This window comes from Scomber japonicus, chromosome 16 (assembly GCF_027409825.1).
Source record: "Scomber japonicus isolate fScoJap1 chromosome 16, fScoJap1.pri, whole genome shotgun sequence".
Lineage (NCBI taxonomy): Eukaryota > Metazoa > Chordata > Actinopteri > Scombriformes > Scombridae > Scomber > Scomber japonicus.
Genome location: NC_070593.1, coordinates 3,245,958 through 3,271,539, shown reverse-complemented (window position 1 = coordinate 3,271,539; position 25,582 = coordinate 3,245,958). Strand labels below are relative to the sequence as shown.

Below are 25,582 nucleotides of genomic sequence, written 5' to 3'. Positions count from 1 at the left end.
TGTAGCAGAACTTCCAGCCCAATCTATCATCACGACTCCCTCTGATTTATTTTATGACCCTCACCAAGCAGCTCAACTGGCTCCAAAATCCTGCTGATGCTCTGACTCATCATCTGTGTTAATGACGTACTTCGTTAAATGTAGCCTGATTTTCTGCACAACTGAGCTGTTAATGTACTTTTACTTTGAAGGCAAGACTTTTATTTGTAATTAAGTATTTTCAGATTGTTGTATTGTTGATACATTTAATAAAGTAATAATTTAAGTAAAGGATTTAAGTGTTTCTTCCACCACTGATTTGCATTTTCCAGCAAGACTTTCCTCATGTCACACACACACACACACACACACACACACACACGTACTTTGTGAGTATTTTCTAACACAGCATTTCACTAGATTAAAAAAAAAAAAAAACCTGCAGCTTTTCTCGTCCTACAACTGAGCTGCTTTAACAAAAACTGGAGGACGCCAGATGAAGGACAAATTCTCTGTTTCTCCTGAAGGCCGACGTATATTCTGTAAAGCTTTTCTTTTTTTTTTCACTAAGAAGGATGAGGAAACCTTCACGTGAAATAAAAAAAAAGGATTATTTTTCATCTGCTGCTTCCGTCGGCCTCCAGGAGCAGATCGTTTTGTTCCTCGTGGTTTGATGTTTATTCAGGTTGGACAGATGTGACGATAGTGGAGCGTGTGCTTGGGTTAGAAATCCTTGAAAACCTTCGTGCATCATCTTCTTTTTTTTCCTCAGTACTTTCCAACCTTCCACACTCAAGAATAAACTCTCCTCTTCGCTTCAAAAAGAAAAGAAACACAGCAACAGTAAATCCTGGCCGGCAGGTAGCGTTACGCCTCCAGCAGGACGTGCCAGCGACAAACCTGCTGTCCTCGACTCTCCTTCATGTCCTGCCAGTGGAGCTGCTCCTCCTCGCCGCTGCTGTTCTGCCCCAGAGCGAACCAGCCGATCATCTCTTTGCGCTTCATGCTGCGCCGGTTGTAGATGGAGACCAGCAGCGTGACGTCCGACAGCTGGAAGAGCGCCACCTGGAAGACGAAGGTCTCCTTGTAGACGGGGTTGGGTTGGCCGCGACGTACCGACGTCTTGCACCGAGAGATCTCCTGACCGACCGAGTTCAGTAGCGTCAGACGCCCGTAGGTGTCTGGAGAGGAAACAGAGGGAAGGAAAAATACACGAATGTCATCGCCATGCCTTTCAGAGTGTTTTACTTCTTTTCCTGTCGTGTTGCCAATCAATAAACTATAAACTAAAGTATAAACCCTTCTAGCAGCTAGATTTCCACCCGAAATTTCACTAGAAAATCAGCAAAAGAACTTTTATATTAATGCACATTTCCATCTGCTTCTGTTTGTTTTGCAAATATTTAGAGTTGGATCATGAAGAGTGGTGCTATTTTTTCAGTCTGTGCCGTTACACTACTGCAGAAGAAGAGGACATGATCACATCTCTTGGGGAAAAGTAAGAAAAAACATTGTAATCAAAGAATTGAGAGCAGCTGAAACCTGGGCAGCAATTCTATCTCAAGTTTTGTAGCTTTGATCGTGTTTAACTGACATTATAGCGTCATATAAATGACAGAAAATCACAAAAAGCATAATATGTCCCCTTTAACATGAACTCAATCTGTTTTATTCTATTTTAGCTCTTTTAGCTCTAACCCTATATCCAATTAAAACTTTAAATTTTATTTAAATGTCAGTTTTTGCTTTTATATTCTGTCCTGATGCATTTGATGTTTCATGTAAAGCACTCTGAATTGCCTTGTTGTTGAAATGTACTATACAAATACATTTGCCTTTCCTTTAAAAAAATAAATCTCACCCGATAGATAGTATGATTAATCAGATTCAATTTTAAAATCAGTCTCTGCCTCACATATGATCTCAGTCTGTTATATCTGAGTGTGTATAAGCACTGTGTTCGCTGCAGACCTGGTGGCCGGTTGATGGCCAGGTTTCTGAAGTGGCTTCCCTTGATGAGCTCCACAGACATGCGTCCCGTGGTGGCGTTGTAGGAGAGTCCCACCAGCAGCTCGGGGACGCCGCCGTGGGTCAGAGACTGAGTGGAGGAGGCGCTGTCGCTCTGAGACACGGCAGACAGGCTCAGCTGGGAGCCCAAACTCTGCAAAGACACAGAAACACATGATGAACAGCAGCTTCACAGAGATCAATGGACACAAAACATATGACACAGATTAAAGTGTTAATGAGCTTAATCTTGTTTTTTAATTTGATTGAAATCACTGATTTTAACCCTCCTGTTGTCCTCAAGTCAAAGAAGAAAAGGAGGGAGGAAGGGAGGAAGAAGGAAGGAAAGGAGGGAGGAAGGAAGGAAGAAGAAAGGAAAGGAGGGAGGGAAAAAGAAAGGAAGGGAGGAAGGAGGAAGGAAAGGAGAGAGGGAGAAAGGAAGGGAGGAAGAAGGAAGGAAAGGAGGGAGGAAGGGAGGAAAGGAGGGAGGGAGAAAGGAAGGAAGGGAGGGAGAAGGAAGGAAAGGAGGGAGGGAGGGAGGGAGGGAGAGAGGAAGAAGGAAGGAAAGGAGGGTGGGAGAAAGGAAAAGAGGAAGGAAGGAAAGAAAAGAAGGACAGAGGAAAGAAGGACAGAGGAAAGAAGGAGGGGTATTAGGAAAGAAGGAGGGGTGGAGGAAAGAAGAAGGAAGGAAGGAAGGAAGGAAGGAAGGAAGGAAGGAAGGAACAGTCAAAACAGACGGGTCAATTTGACCCGGGAGGACGATACAAAGGTTAATGATGTCATTGGTACACATTAATAATTTAATTTAATAATCCAAACCGACCTTAAGGTTGCTGCGAGGCTCCAGGACCAGCGTCGTCTCCATCGTCCCTCCGTTCGGGTCGAGCTCTCCTAGACGCAGAATCTTCTCCCCCATCATACGCTCGCGGGACATCCTTCCCCCGAGAGCGTACAGCCGGAACCTGATGGCCGACATCTGCAGGTCGGACGGTTCCACGCGCGAGTAGCGGAAGTTCTCGTTGAAGTGCGGCTGCGAGCCTTTCTGCACCGACGTCTTGTGTCGTTGCTTCTTGGAGGGAAGCAGGACCATGTGAACCTGCCAGGAGTCCATCCCGCTGCGAGCCTTGTCGGGAATGTCCCGCGCCGCGACCACGCAGACCAGCAGCTTCTCCGTGTCGGGACGGTACTCCAGAGAGAGGACCAGGTCGCCACATTTGGAGATGGGGGGTCGAGGGGAAGATCCTTTCGGCTGAGACGTGACCTCATCGACGGGAGGTTGCTCTTGCTGAGAAGAAAGAGAAACAAAAAAAAAAGTTATATTTTTACCAAATGAAAAGATCTATAAAGGTTAAAGCTCCAGGACTGATTTCATTTTAGTATAGAGCACAACTTTACTTTTATACCAACACGCCTCGGCTCCCGGCCTTCATCAGAGTCATAAAATACATTACAAAAGCATTTAAAGACTGTGTAAAATGAATTCAGACATTTTCTTCTAAACACATTAAATAGGTCATAAATGTATTTCTAAAAAAGATGTAAAAAGCATTTCAACCATTTAGATTTGAATTGTGGAGCTAGGCTTCACAAACTGTGTTTCAAGATTTCTGTGTTCAGGATTTAGTGATTAGCATAAACCCGGCCCTGCTGCTGTAGAGGTATAAATACATTCAGCACACACTACTACAGTCTACAGTTAGCCAGTTAGCTGAGTTAGCCACCGAGCTAGAAGCCGAGTTAGCCACTAAGCTAGCAGCCGAGTTAGCCGCTAAGCTAGCAGCTGAGTTAGCAGCAGAAAGCTCTCAGACGTAGCGTCCATGTTTCTGGTAGAAGTGGTGATTTTGATTGACAGGTGACACTTGGTAGGAAAAATACCATAACAATAACCAGTTATGTATATTCAGACATGTATCAGCCAAATAAAATGATAAAACATTAATAAACTAAAAGAAGAAATGAGATATTATACCCATTAAGGCTGGAGGAAAGAGTGACAGAAACTACAATAAACTTAACATCTTTCTATATACAGACTGAAACATTTAATTAGGCCAAACTTTAATACCTGTATTAATACATTTAGGACTAGCCTGCAGTCCTCAGATGCTGCACTTACTGACACACAAAAAACTACTATAATTATACTGAAATACAACAAAATAGATAAAAGATAATGAGTTTTACTGATATATAGGCTACTTTAATGTAGTGAGGAATACACTAGCTGTGCTTTTGTGAACAGACTCGAACAATAAAGCTCTATTTGGGTCTACAGATGATACAAGTTATATAAATGACTTTCCAATTGAATTAAAGCAGAAATAATGAGAAGAAACACATGCCTGTATAACATTTAGTGACAGCCTGAATGGTGCAAGAAAGCATCTTATTTTGAAATGATAGTGAAGACACACATAAAGTGATTGAGCTGATCAGATAAAAGATATCCCAGGAATCATCCTCAGGCCTTATCATTTCATTTTAGTCAAAGAAAAACAAACAAATGACAAAAAATACCAAAAAATATAGCTGCTAAAAAGCTTTTTTAAGTGATGTCAGTTCAGACAGAAGCTGATTTAAATGCTCAAAGACAGAGTTAACCCTTAAACAGGCCTTACTAGTTATGTCATTTGCACCTAAAGGAAGGAAGGAAGGAAGGAAAGGAGGGAAGAAGGAAGGAAGGAGGAAGGAAAGGAGGGAAGAAGGAAGGAAAGGAGGGAGGAAGGGAAGCAAGGGAGGAAGAAGGAAGGAAAGGAAGGAAGAAGGGAGGAAAGGAGGAAGGAAGGGAAGCAAGGGAGGAAGAAGGAAGGAAAGGAAGGAGGAAGGAAAGGAGGGAAGAAGGAAGGAAAGGAGGGAGGAAGAAGGAAGGTAGGAAGGAAAGGAGGGAAGAAGGAAGGAAAGGAGGGAGGAAGGGAAGGAAGGGAGGAAGAAGGAAGGAAAGGAAGGAGGGAAGAAAGGAAGGACAGATGAAGGAAGGAAGAAAGGACAGAAGGAGGGAACATTTATCCTAACAGCTGAACTTAGATCTGAGGAAGAAGGAAGGAAAGGAGGGAGGAAGGGAAGCAAGGGAGGAAGAAGGAAGGAAAGGAAGGAAGAAGGAAGGAAAGGAGGAAGGAAGGGAAGCAAGGGAGGAAGAAGGAAGGAAAGGAAGGAGGAAGGAAAGGAGGGAAGAAGGAAGGAAAGGAGGGAGGAAGGGAAGGAAGGGAGGAAGAAGGAAGGAAAGGAAGGAGGGAAGAAAGGAAGGACAGATGAAGGAAGGAAGAAAGGACAGAAGGAGGGAACATTTATCCTAACAGCTGAACTTAGATCTGAGGAAGGAAGGAAGGAAGGAAGGAAGGACAGATGAAGGAAGGAAGGAAGGACAGATGAAGGAAGGAAGGAAGGAAGGACAGAGGAAGGACCTGGGAGGACAACACGAAGGTTAAAGAGTCTGTATCTCCTGGTGCACGTTGTCTGTTTAAGGGTTAAAGAACGTTTTTCTTCTTTTTTTAACAACATCTGAAGGATTCAAACTGATCAAAGGACATTTTCTAGCCGGTTTCTAATCTGCCTTTCAGCCCTCGCCGCTGCCGTCTATTTATAACTTTAACACGCCGCCGACTGAGATATGAATAGAGAGGAGACAGAGACAGAACGAAGGCAAAACAAAGAATCATCTGGACGCTGATTCCTTCCAGACCACATGTTCACGGCTGGAGTGACGATCTTTAAACGTCTGAATGTACAGAGTGACTCACTTCTTCACAAAGTCTAATGCGTCTAATGCGGAACTAAACTAAACCCCCAAAATCTAACTCATCTACTCTACTCTAACACTTCTCCTGTGTGGACTTGAAATGTGAATTAGTAGTTCAGTAATAGTTCAGGCGCTTCAGCTTGGATAGCTTTTTGGAGATAATATATATACGGGAAGATTCACAAGATGCAATTTAATTAAAAAAGTGTCTTAAGATATAATTTGGATGGACTCTTAATGCATCATTTCTATCATCTTAGCATCGTTAAAAGCCAATTTATTTATATATAACCCTTAAACAGACAACGTGCACCAGGAGATACAGACTCTTTAACCTTCGTGTTGTCCTCCCACAAGAAAGAAAGATGGAAGAAAGGAAGGAGGAGAAGGAAGAGAAGACATGAATGAATGAAAGAAGGAAGGAAGAAAAAAGAAGACAGGAAAGAAGGAAGGAAGGAAGGAAGAAAAAGAAGACAGAAAGGAAGGAAGAAAGGACAGATGGAAGGAAGGAAGGAAGGAAGGAAGGAAGGAAAGAAGGAAGGAAAAGAAGACAGAAAGGAAGGAAGGGAAGATGGTCGGAAGGGAGGAATAAGGAAAGTGGGCCGGACTGGACCCCTCAACGGGCCGGATCTGGCCCACGGGCCGCATGTTTGACACCCCTGCTCTAAACTGTCCCCTATCTTGAGTACGTTAATGTGCTACAGCCATTTACTGTATATATAAAGATGGACGTCATGATGCCCCCTTTAAAGTGAAAACATCTCAATCGCCCCCTGGTGGCTGGATGCAGTATAGTTCATAAGTCCCGCCCCCTCCTTTTTCCCAAAGACGGTTTGAGTGATTTTAGATATTCCAAATTTTTATTAATGGATACCCAGATAACTCTTTTGGCCCATATCTGGCCCACACCTGACATGTTCATCCGGCCCACATACAGCATGGAATGATGGCACTTGGGCGGTCCGCTCATGTTTGCCAAAAGTGGGCCATAACCAAGCCATCACAATGCCAGATGTCAACCAAAAACACACCAAATAAACCAGTTCGGCCAAGACTGGCCCAAATATGTTTCAACAAAGGTGGGCCAAGTATGTTTCCTTATATGTGGGCCTCTTTAGGCTCGCATCCGGATTAGTCATTGCTAGGGTTGCAAAGGGGTGGAAAGTTTCCGGTAAATTTCCGGAAAGTTTCCGGTAAATTTCCATGGGAAGTTAAGCTGGGGAATTTTGGAAATATTCCAAATTGGAAACTTTACATGGGAATTAAGGGAATTATGGGAATTTACGGGAATTAAATGGGAATTTACGGGAATTTATGGCAACTGAGGGTAATTTAGTGGAAAGGTATCATCATTTGATTGATTAATTGGATAAAAAAGTCCACCCCTTCATTAAAAATCAGAACATTATTTTAAGTTGACGATGAAAAAAGGTGCACAATGTCGCTTGATGTCCCTGAGCTGTTGAAGTTATATTAAATTATAAAATTATTTATAAATTAATATTAAAAAAACAACTAAATGTTATTATTCTTAATGGTTTCACACACAACTCTGAAAAAATACAACAATGTGTCTGTGAAGTAATGTATCCTGGTGGAGATACAACTCATAAAATCCAAAATATACAAGATGTTTTTAAAACTATTAGTTATTGTTATTTACTTAGGTGCAAATGATATAACTAGTAACATCAAAATATTATTTTACACAACTATATTTAAGTTCCCTAATAAGAACATACCTTCAGTTTAGTAAATTCCCAGTTTATTCCCGTTAATTCCCGTTAATTCCCATGGAAAGTTTCCAAGTTTGAAAATTCCCGGAATTTTGCAACCCTAGTCATTGCCATACTTGCCATATTTTGGCCAAAGATGGGCCATATTCGTTTTGTGATATTTGGCCCAAATGTAGCATTTACTACATGGGCCAGTTTAGGTTCACGTCTGTTTTGTCCGGGCCAGAAGAATGCCTACAGTGCCGGATCATTGCCTCAAGTGGCCCACATTCGCATGCTATCTGGGTAGCCCCTTGGGATTAAGATCGTTCTCATCACTCCGATGTTTCAATTTAATTAGTTATTTGATAATGTAAAAAAAGGGGGTGTGGCGTCATGATTGACAGCTGTCACATTCTGCTCATATTTGTCAAAACGAGCAGGAGGACCCATATTTAACCCTTAAACAGGCCTTACTAGTTATACCCAGACCTCTCAGATCATTTGTCTAAGGCTCTGTCTGACAACGCCTTTTATTTAAATACATTTTGTGCCTGTACTGACATTTTTTAATCTCTTGTTTTACGTGTTTTATTCTATTTTTACATATAAAACGCTTTCAAATCCTGCTTAAAGCTTATTTTTCTATATCGTGTTGTGTTTCTATGTAAAACCCTTTGAATTGCCTTAATTTAACCCTTAAACAGGCAACGTGCACCAGGAGATACAGACTCTTTAACCCTCCTGTCGTCCTCCCGGGTCAAACTGACCCAATCTGTTTTGACAGTTCCTTCCTTCCTTCCTTCCTTCCTTCCTTCCTTCTTACCTCCCTTCCTTCCATCCTTCCTTCTTACCTTCCTTCCTTTCTTCTTTCCTTTCCTTTCCTCCCTTCCTTTCTCTCTCCTTTCCTTCCTCCCTCCCTTCTTTCCTTTCCTCCCTTTCTTCCTCCCTCCTTTCCTTCCTTTCTTTCTTCCTTCTCTCCTCCCATCCTTCCTCCTTGCCTCCTCCCATCCATTCTTCCTTCCTTTCTTTCTTTCTTCCTTTCCTTCCTCCCTTCAATCTTTCCTTTCCTCCCTTCCTTCCTCTCCTCCTTCATTCCTTCCCTCCTTTCCTTCCTTCTTCCCCCCTTCCTGACTCAAGGACAACAGGAGGGTTAATAAGGGCAACACATCCTGGTGGAGATACGACTCATAAAATCCAAAATATATTAAAAATATGAGTGGAAATGTTTTACTTTACTAATGACAAAATAATAATAATAAAAAAATGATAAAAAAAATGATAAAAACTAGTAACTTAATTTTCCACTCCTGCCTGTTTAAGGGTTAAAATGGTACAATAAACGTGCCTTACCACTGTAGATATATATTTCTGGCTCTTTTCCTACACATTACAACCTAAAATAGGCTCTTTAAAGGGTTTATCTTGTAGAATATAAGCTATGTTAATCATGACGCATGCATGCATGAAGAGTCAAGAGACAGAAACTGAGCAGAAATCCTGTCATAAAAGAGAAATAAACCCCCCCCCCCGTCCTCCTCCTCCTCCTCCTCCTCCCGCCGCCTCGCTCTGCAGCCAATCTCAGCCTCACACACAATCAACAAACACAACATCGATTGTGTCGAGTGTTGACAGAGCGGGCCTGAGTGTCGGCGTCGACATGGCAACCGCAGAGGAGATAAGATAATCACCGAGCTCCCGTCGAGTCTATTGAACGTGCAGGTCAGGAGGTCTGCACACGAAGACGAAGAACAAGAAGAAGAAGAAGCACAAAGAATCACAGAATACACGCCGGGGACACTGCAGATGTTTACTACACTCAAATCATTTCTGGTAAAGCAGGTTGTAGAGGCAGCAGGGACAGGAACAGTAGTTATGGTCATAGTTGTAGTAGAGGTGCTTGTATAAGTGGTAAGAGTGTAGGAAGGTAGAATCATGCCATAAAGACAAAGAAGAGCAAACTTGTGAAACTGTAAATCACAACTTGTGAAAGCGCATCTTTATAGGACACTCATTGAAAGGAAGGAAGGATGGAGGAAGGACGGAGGAAAGAAGGAAAGAAGGAAGGTAGGGGGGAGGAAAGAAAGAGAGAAGGAGGGAGCGAGGAAGGGAAGAAAGAAGGAAGGAAGGAAGAAGAAAGCGGGATGGAGGAAGGAAAGAAGGACGGGAGGAGAGAAGGAGGGAGGGAGGAAGGAAGAACAGATGGAAGGAAAGAAAGGAAGGAAGGAATGAAAGGAGGAAGGAAAGAAGGAAGGGAGGAAGGAATGAAAGGAGGAAGGAATGAAAGAAGGAAGGAAGGAGAGAAGGAAGGAAGGAGAGAAGGAGGGAGGGAGGAAGGACAGATGGAAGGAAGGAAAGGAAGGAAGGAATGAAGGAGGGAGGAAATAAGGAGGGAGGGAGAAAGGAAAAGAGGAAGGTAAGAAAGAAGGCAGGGAGGAAGGAAAGGACGAAAGGAAGGATGGAAGGTAGGAAGGATATTTTAGGATATTTACAGAAGTTACCAAATATAATTATTTGCCCAATAAAGGGTTAACGGGGCCGGAGCCGTCAGCGTGTGTCTCCATAGCAGGAACTGCCCCCGAAGTACAATCTTCTGGACCTTTTACGGGGGGCTAAACGAGTCCCTGCCTCGGGGTAGGTACTCCAAGGCTACGTTCACACTGCAGGCCTTCATGCTCAATTCCGATTTTCAAGATGGCGCTGCCTAGATTAGAAACTATTGGCTTCCGAGCAGCAGTCCACAAACCAATGGGTGACGTCACGGATGTTACGTCCATTTCTTTTATACAGTCTATGGTTAGAACAGGCACTCCTTACGGTTTCTTGAATGTAAGTTGTGAGTCGCTCTTCTTTTATTTTTGGCACGCTCCACATGTGAGAATCGTGACAAAAATCCAGTGAGAAGAATGATGCAACGGAGCAGATAAGAAGATTCAAACACAGCTATGGTACAGATTTGCAAGTGTGAAATGACTATTACAATTAGGTTTTTTGCAGTTTTGCAGATTGGAAGTCAAAGTCTGCTCTTCTTTGTCTTTATGGCATGATTCTGCCTTCATAAAAGTGTCACTGGTAATGATAGCAGTGTTATTAGTGACATAATTATTAAGTGTTGTAATGACAGTAATAGTGATAGCAGCAGTAGTTGTAGTTCACTTTTAGAGACAGGAGTTAAAACAGCTTGTTTTTAGACAGAGGCTGAACTGAGGGGCTGCATAAAGGACCAGTAGAAGATAAATAAGGAGTGTTTAATTGGAAATCATACAAAGATATTCCAGTAGAGCCCCAGCATATAAAAATTGAGCTGTGAATGTGCAGAATATCTCCTGTTTAAAGAAGACACAAAGTTTTTTGGCTTGAGGAAACTTGATTTGTCGCCAAAATCAACAAACTGTAAGAAGATTAGAGCTGAATATTACTGGCACATTACCTTACTGGTTATTATCCATTTATTTTTCTTGTCTCATTTATTGTGAGCATCTATGATGTGTCAGTTTGTGTAGTATTAGCTGTAGTGTGGCAGTGTTAGAGCTGTTATATAACTGTATAAATAAACTGCTACAACATGGTTCTCCCTCTCCGCTGATCCACTGATCCAACCTCATTTGTTATTTATGAAGCGTTTCTAGATGTCTGTGTGTGTGTGTGTGTGTGTGTGTGTGTGTGTGTGTGTGTGTGGGAGGTGTTTACAGCACAGATTGCTCCCAATTTCAAAGTGTGATTTGGTGACTGAGAAGTTGTTAAATTCTACATTTGCAGTCTCCTACGAGCACAAATGCAACATAATACCCACACACACACACATAGAGAGACACACACACACACACACACACACACACACATAGAGACATGAAACACAAACACACATTGATTATTATTCATGAGCTTCTGTTTGTAAGCTAACAGAGCGTGGAGAGCTGAAGGAAATATCAACTATTTATACGAAACCTCAAGGCCCCGGAGAGACGTGTTTGGTTTGTTTCCTCCAAACTGAACCTGAGAGGATAACACAGCAGCGTGATAATCCTCTCACAGCTGAGTGATGATACCTCAGCCAAGCATGATGGATAACAGCAGGGCTGCGGTCAGCTCACTGACCCCGTTAAGTAATCATCGGTTCCTGCCTTGATCTTTTTGTTGTTTTTGTTTTGGGTGATTATTGCGATCAGGAAAGTGTGAAATGTTGCTGATTATTGTTCAAGTCTCGTCACCCTGCAGGCCAACTGTCTTTTTAGCTGGTTTTCAACACAGGCCACATATAGAGGAGAGTATCAGTGTTACATGAGTAGAAAACTGTGAGCATTAATGACATCCTAACATTTATAGTGCAACATGAAAGAAGTTCATATGAATTGATTATTTGTTGAAAATGGTGATTATCATTCTAAGATAATGAAGTTTCAGGTCAGCTACAACTTTTACGAAAACCTACAAGACCTTAAGTCCATGCACAAAATCTAAGATCCCTGCAGAAACACTAAAGCAGGGTTGTCAAACTAATTTTCATTCAAGGGTCACATACAGACCAATTTGATCTTACAGTATGTGGGCCAGATCATTAAAAAGATGGAGGGGAAGAAGGAAGGAAGGAAGGAAAGACAGGCAAAAGGAAGGAGGGAAGAAAGGTAGGAAAGAGAGATAGTGAAGGAAGGACAGACAGAAGGGAGGAAGGAAGGAAGGAAGGAAGGAAGGAAGGAAGGAAGGAAGGAAGGGCAGATGGAAAGAAGGACAGAAGGAAAAAGGGAAGGAAGGACAGATGGAAGGAAGGACAGAAGGAGGGAAGGAAGGAACAAAGAAAGGAAAAAAGGAAGGTAGGAAGGACAGATGGAAGGAAGGAAAATAGCACTGGATGGCAAGTGGGCCGGATCGCAACCCTTGGCAGGACGTATCTGGCCCGCGGGCCGCATGTTTGACGCCCCTGCACTAAAGTATCTGCTACACTAAATAACATGTAAAATATGTGAACTGTCAGGCTGCAGTACCTCGGGGCTCCAGGTGGAGGAGCTGTCTGTTGCGTCATTTTTGTCCAGGGTCGTCTCCATGTCCTCGCTGCCGTCTGCAGGGTGCCGGCTCAGACTGAGTGAGGGACTGTCCCTGGCGCCTGATAGAGACGCCTCGGCTCCTGCAGGTTTGTTCGGACAGTTTGCAGACGACTCCGCGCTCTCCGCTGCTGCTGCTGCTGCAGACAGCGGGTCCTGGAACTGCTGCTGCTGCTGCTGCTGCTGCTTCTGAGCCTCCATGTCTGCAGAGGGGAGGCAACAGAGTAGGAAAGTCAGCATTTCACCCTCTGAAAGCCGACTTTAAACCTGTGGGTTTGAGAACAGAGTATAACTGCGTGAGAGCGCGGTTTTGTTTACAGCTTCGTGAGCTTGCTGTGCCACATATCCAAACCTCTTAACTTTGTACTGAAGTTCTTTGAAAAAAATTACTGACATTGCATCATCAATGAATGATTATTTTTTTGATAATCGAGTTGTTTGTTTGGAAAATGTCGATCACAGATTCCCGAAACAAAAAGGTGGCGCCCTCAAATGTCCCAAAGATTTACTGTCATAGAGCATTAACCCTCCTGTTGTCCTCAGGTCAAGGAAGGAAGGAAGGAAAGGAGTAAGGAGGGAGGAAAGGAGGATGGAAGGAAAGGAGTAAGGAGGAAGAAAGGAAGGAGGGAAGGAGTAAAGAGGAGGGAAGGAAGGAAGGAAGGAGTAAAGAGGGTTCTGGTTCTGTTTGACATCCCTGATATATCAGGATACACACACACAATACTTGTTAGTAGATCAGGTCAATGTTGGTTTGACTGAACAGGAGATTTGACTCATTTTTTGAATGAGTAACACTAATTTTACGGAGCTGACGGTGGAAAAATACGAGTACTTCCATTCTGACCCGGCTGTATGTGATGTGACAAGCAGAGGATCGAACTCTCACAGGTCTAAAAGAAGCTCCGTTAACCTCGTTTAAGGACTGATGTGTGTTAACTGAGACGATATTATGTAATCTGTTAAACCTTGGCCTTTCCCTGAGACAGAAACACTCGGAGAACAGGCCGTACCTCAGACCAATCAATAGCAATTATCTCCTATTCACCGTCATTAATGTCAGTCTGACTGTTATATCAATGGCTGCATTGAGTGCACGCCATGGCAACAGGCTGAGGTGACTCATCAGTCTGTGTGCGTGTCAGTGTGTGTCAGTGTGTGTGTGTGTGTGTGTGTGTTACCTTTCTTAATTTGTGGATTATGTCACTGCACCGCTCACATGTTGGTTAAAGACGGAAAATAATAAATACCAGGTAGGTCACTGAGACATAACGACCCTCCGACCAAACAATGTCGCCACCCACCAACCAGCTGCTCGCCTCAGAGCCAGAAGTGAGGTGCGTTCAAGTCCATCCGAAACATTTATGTTATGCTCGATGTGTGTGGTGTATTGTTGTATTTCCACACCTGAACGCCACACAGCTAGTCATTTCACAGATTCATCACACGACTCACAATCGATCCCTTCTTTAGGACGATCAGACACAAAATTGACAACAATCCTAAGAGAAATGTCATCTGCCATTTAAAGGTGCAGTATGCATCATTTAGTGTCATCTAGTAACTAACAGACTTGGCAGAAATTATTATTAAGTATGGTTTAATTACTGTATAATCAGCTGAAAATGAGAATTGTTGTATTTCCATTACCTTAGAATGAGCCTCTTATATCTACAGAGGAGCCCGCCATGTTTTTAGAGGGGACCTTTTTTTCCTAGGATGGCGAAGTAATGTGTCGCCCTTTCTATGCCTGTGACTGGCTAGCACTCATTGCCTTTGGTTTTAAGTATGAGGAGTGAGATTTGTGGTAAAATATTAGGGTAGATTAGTCCATCGTAGATTCTCCTAAATTCTTGTAAGCCAATTTGTTTTCCTAGGATGGCGAAGTAATGTGCCGCCATTTCTATGCCTGTGATCGGCTAGTACTCAGAGTTGTGCAGGTCATGATTTTGCCATCCTAAGGAAAAAATATTGGAATATGGTGGGGTATTATTCAGTTGTCTGCAATCTGCACCCTCACCCCCTTAGATGTGATGTAAATACTACACAATGCACCTTTAAACATTTCATCTTATTCACAATATCATCCAGACAATTAATTTTTTGAGGCGTCAATCAGTACAAAAGGTTATATTCATCTTCAAACTCAGGCAATTTATTCAAACTACTCTTTCACTCCTTAGTCTTTCTGGAGAAGTGGAGCTGTGTTCTGTTCTCAGTATTTTTAAGATAAGTGAGATGGTATAACAGCACTTGACATTCAAAGCTCAAACCTGAAGTATCAGAGTGGTCTTTTTAAGTTTTTTCTCTCTTGCTAAGCTTCCTCTGCAGTGATGAATGAGTGTGATTTGGGTTTCTGTGTGACTCTTCTTTATTTATTTATCTATCTAGGAGAGTTTGTTTGACTTGTTGGGCAGGAAAATGTCACTTCAGGCTTAAATGATAATCCTATTTATCAGATCGGTTTCTGTTTGTTCATGTTAACGATGAATCTTCCAGGCAAACAAACGTAAGATACAGAGTTCCTCAGGGTTCAATGCTTGGACCAATATTAAGCTGGATAATAATTATGTTATTGTATGATAAGTTGACAATTATTGTGACAGTCTATTCAACATATAAAAGCTTTTCTGGTACAATGATGAATAAAATGTGAAAAATAAATCTTTTCTTGTCACTAAAAAGTCACCCAAGGTCATCCAAGAGAATTATATAACAGCATTTGTGTCGGAAACGTCAATCTCACAATAAAGCAGAGTGAAGAAAATGAGCTGTGTGTGTTACTCAGGTCTTTCTTCAAACACCAGAAAACAACTGCATATGAACAAGTGTCCTAAATGAATCAAAAGTCCTAATTACAGCTGCTGTCTGTCCACACTCATCCAGCCACAGCAGTCCGATCACACTGAGCCTCGCTGAGCTCTTTACAGCCTCTAATCTGCAGTAAAAACGTTATTTGGGGCCTTTTGGCTCACTGACACTGCGAAGGATTAGTGGAGGATCTTTCAGAGTTTTCGAGGCCTCGGGTTTGACAACGATAAACTGGTTGTACCTCGCCTTAATATGAGATCACAGACAGTTACTCACTACTCACGAGCTCAGTCAAGCCAGAAACATAAAAACTAGAGACAAGCTGGGAGACATAGTGGAGCATTTAGCAGCTAAAGAGCCAGATATTTCCCTCAGGAGTTGGTAGAGAGTAAAAAAACAGAGCTAAAAGAGAGTGACTATTGGTTTAACATTCAACAGGAGGACAGAGATAAGACTCCAAATGAACTGTGTACTTGGCAAGAACTTCCTTGCATCGATATAAAATGTAATGTGATGGTTTTATCTATATTGTCACATCGCCCAATCCTACTCTAACGTGCTCTGAGGAAAACAGTGTAAAAAGTAAAAAGTCTGACACCACACCTTCACAGTCTGACGGCTCGGTGCTGCCCTCCTCCTGGTCCGACAGTCGGGTGAATTTGTGGCGTCGGCCCAAAGCTAGCTGAGTCGGTTGAGACTGCTTTTCACTGCCGTTAGCCGCCGCTGACCCCGCTTTACGGAAACTCTGCGAGCGCGACACGGAGATCTCGAACTTCTTCAGGACCTCACCCTCGCTGTCAGACGAGCTGGTGGCACCGTCGTCGCCGTAACTGTTCACTGGATGGAGACAAGCACAGGGAAACACAGGGATTGACGAAGAGGAGAAGCTGGGAGAGTTCAGGAGAGGAGAGGAAAGGAGAGGAGAGGAGATCCGGATGGAAGGAAAAACATAAAGACACTTGAATTGTCACTGTCACACCAGCTGCATCACTTTCGGTCCTTAAAGTCCGTGTAAAGTAAGAATAAATATGTGTTCTGAGTTTGACATACCACAGAAAAGTGTGTTGTTAACCACCCTGCCAAATTTGAATGATTAAAAAAATCAAATATATGAAATTAGGCTTCAAAGTTGTGTAAAAATCAGCCTCTTTCTCTGCTCCCAAACGCTGAAGCCCCGCCCCCTACCAAGTGTCACCTGTCAATCAAAGTCACCACCTCTACCTGAAACATGGACACTACGTCTGAGAGCTTTCTGCTGCTAACTCAGCTGCTAGCTTAGCGGTTAGCTCGGTGGCTAACTCGGCTGCTAGCTCAGCGGCTAACTCAGCTGCTAGCTCGGTGGCTAACTCAGCTAACTGGCGAACTGTAGACTGTAGTAGTAGTAGTAGTGTGTGCTGAATGTATTTATACCTCTACAGCAGCAGGGGCGGGTTTATGCTAATCACTAAATCCTGAACACAGAAATCTTGAAACACAGTTTGTGAAGCCTAGCTCCACAATTCAAATCTAAATGGTTGAAATGCTTTTTACACCTTTTTTAGAAATACATTTATGACCTATTTAATGTGTTTAGAAGAAATTGTCTGAATTCACTTTACACGGTCTTTAACCCTAACCCTTCTTAACAAACTAACATATGTAGAAATGCTTCCTGCAAGTCAAAAGTCAGGGCTTCAACTCGTCCTGAACACTCAGACAAGCTGACGTCTGCTCGTTGCACAAGCCAATAAACGGCCATCCGTTCTTGTTTGAGTTAGCCTCGGTTGCTAAGGTTGTTGCTAAGGTTTTTCCATGTGTACTTCGCATTGTCCACTCTCGTATCTTGTATCGGATTATGGCTCGAGCATGTACGGATGAATTCGACAAGTTGACATTTGGAGTAAAGAACAAGAAAAAGAAGTGAAATCCGGACGTAGCCTCCACAGTGGCTGCAAATCGGCCGAGATGCAAGAAACGTAAAGAGACAGGAGCTAAAACAGCCTGTTTCAGACAGAGGCTGAACTGAGGGGCTGCATAAAGGACCAGAAGAAGATACATAAGAAGTTTTCAACTGTGAATGATGCAAATATATTCTAGTAGAGCCCCAGAATATAAATCTGGAAACTTTGATAAATTTGAATTTATGAACAACTGGTGCAACTTTTCAGCAGTTTTGTTTGGAGGCTTAAAGCTTGAGCATCTCCTCTGATACACATACAGGATTAAAAATATTACAGAGGTCACAGTTTAAGCAAAACATCACCGTCACTTAATGAACCAGCTGCTGTTATTTTACCACTAAAAACACACAAACACACTGTTGCCGTTGGTGCTGTGGGTGGATGTTTTGGATGCCTTGGATGCCAGGACCATTATAAGGTAAATTAAAGCTGCAAGCAGTGATGAACGGGCCCTCGCCCCCCCATGCATGTCGGTTTACAGATACAATAGGGCTTCTCGCTGGTCAGCGCTCAGGCCCTAATAAGGATTTTTTGACTGGAAATCACTCTAAAATGACTAAGTACAGACCCAGATTAAAAATATGAACATGGAAATGTGCAGAATATGTTCCCTTTAATACTTTTTCAACAACAATGGAGGTCTGTGGCACATAGGAAAAAGATAAATCAGGCTTTGATACACACACACACAATACTAAATAGGATTAATTAGGATTAATTCATTGTTGGTTTGGCCAGCTTTATCCTTTAAAACTAAACTTATTAGATGCTTTTTAGAGGGTGTTTTTATGTCCTGGAACATAATCAGCAGCTGACAGGAATCAACAACACCATCCACCTCCTCACAGGTACAGTGTATTGAAGTCATTTCGTGCTGCGGGGGAGTAAAATTATCCCTCGTTTATGGGATGTAAATGCTCATAAAATAAGCAAGAACACATATGAAGCCGTGCACTCTCCTACTCTCACACACAGCCTGTCGCTTCCAGGGAGAGAGAGAACGAACACAGCGTCAGCCGGCTGGAGGGTCACTCCACTCCACATCATAATTTCACCATAATTGGCTAGCAACAGCTGAATGAGTGACGCCGGCGGTGGTGGAGCGATCGGCCCCTCCTCCCTAAAGTGCAGGTCACTGGCTCTACCTGAGCGATCGCCATGGTTACCTGCCGGGCACGAAGCCGGCTCTGAGTGGGCGAGCGTCGGCTGATTGGTCCGTTAACGTTTGTCTTCTGCTGCTATTCACAGGCGGAAAGCTTCCACAGCGGAGAAATGTGGCTCAATGAATAAATTGACTGCATTTTATACACGGCTCTTATTCAAACTGCTTTACAATGTGCATCGAAATCACCCACTCACTTGGCTGGATTAACCTCCTATAGAGCTCCAGGGAGAAAAGTTTGTTCAAGAGGACACATTCTGCACATTTCCAGCTCTATATTTATATTCTGGGGCTCTACTGGAATATCTTTACATGATTTCCAGTTTAAAAACTTCCTATTTATCTTCTACTGGTCTTTATGCAGCTCCTCAGTTCAGCCTCTGTCTGAAATAGGCCGTTTTAGCTCCTGTCTCTTTAAAGGACACCTCCAAGTTTAACATCCAACACCATAACAGCACAGGAGCTTAACATTTGATTACAATATTCTCCACTTTTCTGTCACAAATTGGGATTTCAAATTTGGCTGCTTAATTTTTTCGGTTTGGCACCACTTCCTTCACAACATGTCACATCTGTAAATAGCCAGTGGGGACACAACCATGCAACAACAAACACAAGAACTAAAGAAATCAGCTCCCAAACTAAAAAAAGAGAACAAGAAGTTGAGAATATTTTTGCTTTTGACTTAAGTTTTTTGTTTCCAAATCATTTTTATTCATCTTTTTTCCTTTTTTTTTTGGATTCTTGGATTCTTCTCCCATATTCAATTTAACTTCATTTATAATCCTGCACATTAACCACAAAGAACAGCATATTGTCTCATTAGTGAAAGTAGCAGGATGTTTAAAGCCCCATTGTGATGTTTTCATTACGTATGTACACAAGTTAAATAGGTGATTACATAATCCTTACACATGAAATATCCTGTTAAAAAAAACAGTCCAGATAAGGCCGAAAACAGCTTCACATAACCCTAACCCAGTGTAAATGTATGTTTTGTCCTTATTTGTTGTATTTAGTGAACAGAAAGTCGAATTCATTAAAAGTGACACAGCAAATAGTTAAAGCGACATTGACCGATACTAAAGGTTTAAAGACAGCGCCTACCTCACCCTGTGAAGCTCCAGAGGGTTTTGAGTTGTGAACGTTATGGAAAGAGAGAGAGGGAGAGAGAGAGAGAGAGAGAGAAAGAGAGAGAGAGAGAGAGAGAGAGAGAGAGAGAGAGAGAGAGAGAGGGGGGAAAACTCCAAACAGGATGTGTTGTTTGTTCAGGAAACCAAGTGGAAATACCTGCAGCGGAGCCACAGCTGCTCCACCTGCTGCAGGTGAGAAACCGGCTCAGTGTTTGTCTAGTGGGGCGCAGGAAGAATCCCGTCTCCACCTGGATCCAACTAAACCTGCAGCAGGTGTGAGGAGTGTCACTTTTCTTTTTCTTTCCTCAACTTAAAACACTATAATATACTTTATAAAGCCTGTTTCAGCTGACTCAATCTGAGTTTGAGTCCAGTTTCAAAGCTACAAAATGTGTTTAATTAAAAAAAAAGATTCAAAATTAAAGTGACACTACGCTCACTTTTTATCTTTTCGACACCCCAGCTCCACTTTTATTACATGAAACAGGAAGTGACTCCTTTAGTTGCATGTTTTCATACAAAAGGGGCTTCACACTCAACCTTATCAGAGCTGAATATTTGATGACTGTAGTGTCTTGATTTTAGGTGTTTACGTTGGTTATTAGCACTCAAGAGGTTAGATATGTAGTTATTTAACCCTCCTATTGTCCTCGAGTCAAGGAAGGAAGGAAGGAAGGAAGGAAGGAAAGGAGGAGGGAAGAAAGGAGGGAGGAAGGGAGAAAAGGAGGGAAGGAAGGATGGACGGAGGGAGGGAGAAAGGAAAAGAGGTAGGGAGGAAGGAAGGAAAGGACAAAGGAAAGAAGGGAGGAGGTTGGGAGGAAGGAAGGAAGAAGGAAGGAAAGGAGGTAGGAAAGGGGGAAGGAAAGAAAGACAGAGAAAAGAAGGGAGGAAGGAAGGAAGGGGAGAGGAAGGGAGGAAGGAAAGAAGGAAGGGAGGAAAAAGAGAAGGAGGGAGGAAGGACGGAGGGAAGGAAGGAAAGAAGGAACAGTCAAAACAGACGGGGTCAATTTGACCCGGGTGGACGACACAAAGGTTAAGTTCCTTCTTTCCTTCCTTCCTTCCACCCTTCCTTATTCCCTCCCTCCCTTCCTTCCTTCTCCCTCCTTTCCTTCCTTCCTTCCTTCCTTTTCTTTCCTCCCTTCCTCCGTCCTTTCCTTTCTTCTTCCTACTTCCTCCCTTCCTTCCCCGACTTCCTTCTTCTTTCCTTCCCTCCTTCCTCCCTACCTCCTTCTTCCTTTCTCCCTTCCTTCTTCCTTCCTCCCTTCCTTCCACCCTCCCTCCTTTCCTTCGTTCCTTCCTTCGTTGACTCGAGAACAACAGGAGGGTTTATCAAATTTACTTTTATTCAGCTTCAACGCTACGTCTTTTATTTGTTTGATTGAAGATATTTGGTAAAAGTCTGTGTGTGTGTGTGTGTGTGTGTGTGTGTGTGTGTGTGTGTGTGTGTGTGTTTGTATTGTATTTCAAACTTTACATCTGTTTATATTTGCCTTCAGTGACCTTTGCTCTGAGTGTTCGTGATGTTTGACAAGTGGGAGAGGAGAGACAAGACTGGAAAAAGAGAGAGAGAACAAAAAACAAAAGCGTCTCGAGGTCTCGCTTCCCTCGTCTGAACGTCCTCTTTTTTCTTCCTCACTGCTTTACTTTTTCTTCAAGGTTTTTTTTTTTTATACTGTTAATAATATTTTTATTGTGAGCTTTGTAGCGTTATGTGGCTGACTCACTCACACACACACACTCGCCCACTGAAACCGCTTTACAAATACAAACTCGCCCACATTCTCTCTCTCTCTCTCTCTCTCTCTCTCTCTCTCTCTCTCTCTCTCTCTCTCTCTCTCTCTCTCTCTCTCTCTCTCTCTCTCTCTCTCTCTCTCTCTCTCTCTCTCTCTCTCTCTCTCTCTCTCTCTCTCTCTCTCTCTCTCTCTCTGATGAGTTTAATTGGAGTCTGCAGCAAAGGAGTCACGTATTCTCTCAGAGGTGTTTTCAGGTTATATGATCAATGAACCTTGGCGTTAAAGAAAGCCGCAGCGCTCACTCTGCCAGACTCTCTTTTCTTTAAAAAGAAAAAAAAAATGTCAAGACAGATTTCATCTATTACACTTTTTCTTTCGAGGGTTTTTAAAGCGTTAAGACTCTTGGATTTATAGTTCGATTTTTTTTTTTTTTTGGTAAATAGTCTGATTATATCTCTCTGTGAGTTTAGCTTAGCTTTGTGTAAATACTGGAAACAGGTGAGCAGCCTAAAATTAACAGGTTGTTCTTTTGGTTTAATCTGCAAACAAACAAGAAATCTAAAAGGAATAATTTGTGGTTTAAGAAAGAGCTGTGGTTTAACTAAAGCAAATTCCCCTAGAGGCAATAAAGGTTTCATTGCTCCTAAAGGCTGCACCATCAGTGTGTGAGTGTTTTTGGGATTTAGGTGTCCCTAAACTAAATTTTGTTTGTGGCCCCAAAATACTTCTAGCACAACCACAAAAAACATCAAATTACACACACGCTCATAAGTGAATGAACACACACACACACACACACACACATACACGTTTTTACTACCTCGTGGGGACCCCTGACTGGGTGATGTCCTGTGGGTTCCAGCCTTTCTAAACGGTCTAGAGACGTAATTTTAACTCCTAAATTCATCATAATTCAGTTTGAACAAAAAAATGACTTGAAATATCAAAAACTCTCACAGAAATTTGAAACCTGAATTTATGTCCCCTCGTTGGGACCCGTAATGCTAACGTCTATTAGCATACAATTGACATCACTGTTGACCACAGTACAATTCATATTCAGTATTTGAACAAATGTTGGATTGAAACCCTAACCCTGAACACTGCATCTAATAATCTAGTTAGCCAGGGGGCTAATCGCTAAGCTAATATGCTAATTAAAAGCTAACATGCTAATATACACACTTACACACTTTGTCAGGGGAAGTTCCCCACCGCCGGGGAAATTTGTGCACTGCAGTACCGTGTATGACCTCTGGGGTTCACACAAACTCTGTGGGGACCTTTTTTTTCTCTCCAAAAAACTGCACCAGGCATATCAGGAGGCTGTTTGATTCCTGTGCTCGTTAGTAATATGTCAGGTTTCGGTCCCCACCAGGATAGAAAACACACACACACACACACACACACACACACACACACACACACACACACACACAGATAAACCAATCAATACACCTTCATTTATAAAGCGCCAAATGATAACAGAAGTCATCTAAAGGCACTTTTCACATCTTTAATTTGACTTAAAGAGATCCAACATTCTCAAATGGACAAATGAGTTAACAACTAATCACTAAACTTTACTTGAAAACTAAATGTATTGGGTTTGTGCTGTGACCGGTTATTATGGGATAGCAGACGGACCATCAGTGGTGGATTTTGAAGGCTGTGGCTCGGCAGTTTTGGCCGCTGGAGCTGCAGTCACAGCGGAGGAGAGAGTCGCTGGTGTTGTTCCCTCAGCAGCGTTCCCGTCAGATGATGAGGTAGATGGTCCTACACGCATATAATACATAGATACATTAGATTATTATTATTCTTTAAATATAGGCTGGAAAACATTACAAAAGGTAGATTACATATATCTTCCATGCATATTAAGCATGCAACAAATGCAGCTGCTATGCAAACTATTCAACCCCTTCACCTCAAAAGACATTATAGTGATGAGAATCAAGGTTAACCCTCCTGTTGTGCTCAGGTCAAGGAAGGAAGGAAGTAAGTGGGGAAAGAAGGAAATGAGGAAGGAATGAAGGAAGGGAGGAAAGGAGGAAAAAAGGAAATGAGGAGGAAAGAAGGAAGGGAAGAAAGGAAGAAAGAAGGAAGGGAGGAAAAGAGGGAGGAAGGAAGGAAGGAAGGAAAGAAGGGAGAAAAGAAGAAGGAAGTGAAAAAAAAGGAAATGAGGAAGGAAGGAAGTAACGAAGGAAGGAGTAAAAGAGGAAGGAAGTAAGGAGATGAAAGAAGGAATGAGGAAGGAAGAAAGATAGGAAAGAAAGACGGAATGAGGAAGGAAGGAAGGAAGGAAGGAGAGAAGGAAGCAAGGAAGGAACAGTCAAAAGAGATAGGGTCAATTTGACCCGGGAGCACAACAGGAGGGTTAATGGCATTACATGACAAAAAAAACCCTTATAAATTATCTACTCATTATTTTCATTTTCTTCTTTCTTTTCCCTCCATTTTTTTATTTATATATATTTTTTTATTTCTAATATTACTGTTATCATTTCCTAATTATTCATCTATTACCATCTTATCTTATTATATATACATTTTTCGATTGTACTTTATTATAAGTTGATATACTTTACAGTTATCTTACATATGTGTAAAGACTATGTGCAGCTGTTAAAAGGGGAAAATGTACATGTACCTGCCATGTTGTTGAGGAAAAACTCAATAAAAATTAAGTAAAAAAAAACAAAACCTCATAAAACAACAGCAAAAAAAATGTATTGATACATATTTGAGTTACTTTGAGAACATAAATTGAATTAACGTGCAGTATTATTCAACCCCCAGCTTCAGTATTTTGTTGAGCATCTTTTTAGCTTTTATAACTTCTAATAAATGTTTTTCGGTAAGTGCTAACAAGCTTCTTTGACGTCTCTTTGCCCATTCTTCACGTGCAAAAGCCTTTCGCTCATTGATGTTTTGAAGTCTTCTGTGCTGCAGCTGCCTTCTTTAAATCCCAACAAAGATTTTCAAGGTCCAGGATCGATTTCTCTCCCGAGCTTTTGTTGACTTGGAGCTGTGATTGGGATCAGTCAGTACGTTTACATGCAGCAAAAAAAATTCTAATTTCTGATCGTATCAGACATAGTTTGGACTTTTAAAATGCTTGTAAACACTTTAGTGCGATCTACTTCGGACCTACTTCAGACCATAACGGACATCTCAAAATTGGATAAGAACACCTAGATAATTTGTTCATAGTCGGCATTTTAATGGCATGTATACTCAGCAATCGTATCTAAATCAGGCTGGGAGTTCTGGTCCTCTGAAATAAGGCCAACGCGGAAGTAAGTTAGAACTGCATTCCATCAAAAGGCCACCAGGGGGCGACCGTCTCTATACAAGTCAATGGAGAATTCACCAACTTCTCACTTGATTTCTAACCTCAGTAAACGTTTTCAAAATGTGTTTATGGTCTCAATCGCTAGTTTAAAGCCTTCTTCAATGCAGTATGATGTTCATTTGGGACATTTTGGCCTCCATGATTTTATATTTGATTATAAAGCAGGGTATGCATTAGGGGGCGTGGCTACGTCCTGATTGACAGGTTGATTGACCAATGTCCTCCAGATCCAGCCCTCGCAACCATAGCAACCTCCCCGCTCCACCCACGGCCCCGCCTCATGCCCATATAAGTAGAATCCATGTTTTTATTTTTCCCAGCATGCACCTGAAATTTTCAAGATGGCGCTGCCTAGATTCGAAACTATTGGCTTCCGAGCAGCAGTCCACAAACCAATGGGTGACGTCACAGATGTTACGTCCATTTCTTTTATACAGTCATGCTCGAGAATTTCCACTGGGGCTTTTTCACCCGGAAGTGAAAGGAAACGTCATATTAAAAAAGATCAGTTGTTTTTTTAATATGCATTATTGGAAGGAAAATAATGCACGAAATGTTATGCTACTGTAGCATTGTGCATCTCCTCGTACGCCATCTTTGTTTGAATGCTGTTGTTGCTGTTAAGAAGAGGTCAACAGGAGGTGGCTCTTTGTTGAGAGAACTACAGCTACATTTATCTGATTCTCTGAACGGCATGTATACAGTTTTATGCATGTCTTTATCTGATACGATCAGAAATTCAAATTTTTTGAATGTTGAATTGAGTGTCTTGCTGGAAAGTCCAATGATCACAAACGTTGAATTTCTCAACAGAAGAAAACATCACGCTCCTCTTTAAATTGGCCTGGTACTTCTGGGAATCCGTGATGCCAGCTACACGGTCAAGACTGCCTGTTCCTGCAGCAGAAAAACAGCTCCACATCATCAATGACCCACCTCCATGCCTCGCTGTGGGGACGGTATTCTGCCTTTCTA

General features: G+C 42.2%; 1 protein-coding gene across 1 annotated transcript in view; it reads right to left on the bottom strand.

The window, feature by feature from the left end:
* Positions 1-723: 723 nt before the first annotated feature.
* Positions 724-25,582, bottom strand: part of syt16 (synaptotagmin XVI) — a 40,747-nt gene continuing 15,888 nt past the window's right edge. Inside the window, exons 3-7 of the mRNA XM_053336223.1 lie at positions 15,883-16,121; positions 12,387-12,659; positions 2,810-3,271; positions 1,951-2,140; positions 724-1,160 (exon numbers count right to left, since the gene is read on the bottom strand). Of these exons, the coding sequence (XP_053192198.1) occupies positions 847-1,160; positions 1,951-2,140; positions 2,810-3,271; positions 12,387-12,659; positions 15,883-16,121 (1,478 nt within the window). The 3' untranslated portion in view covers positions 724-846. The remainder of the gene's footprint in view (positions 1,161-1,950; positions 2,141-2,809; positions 3,272-12,386; positions 12,660-15,882; positions 16,122-25,582) is intronic.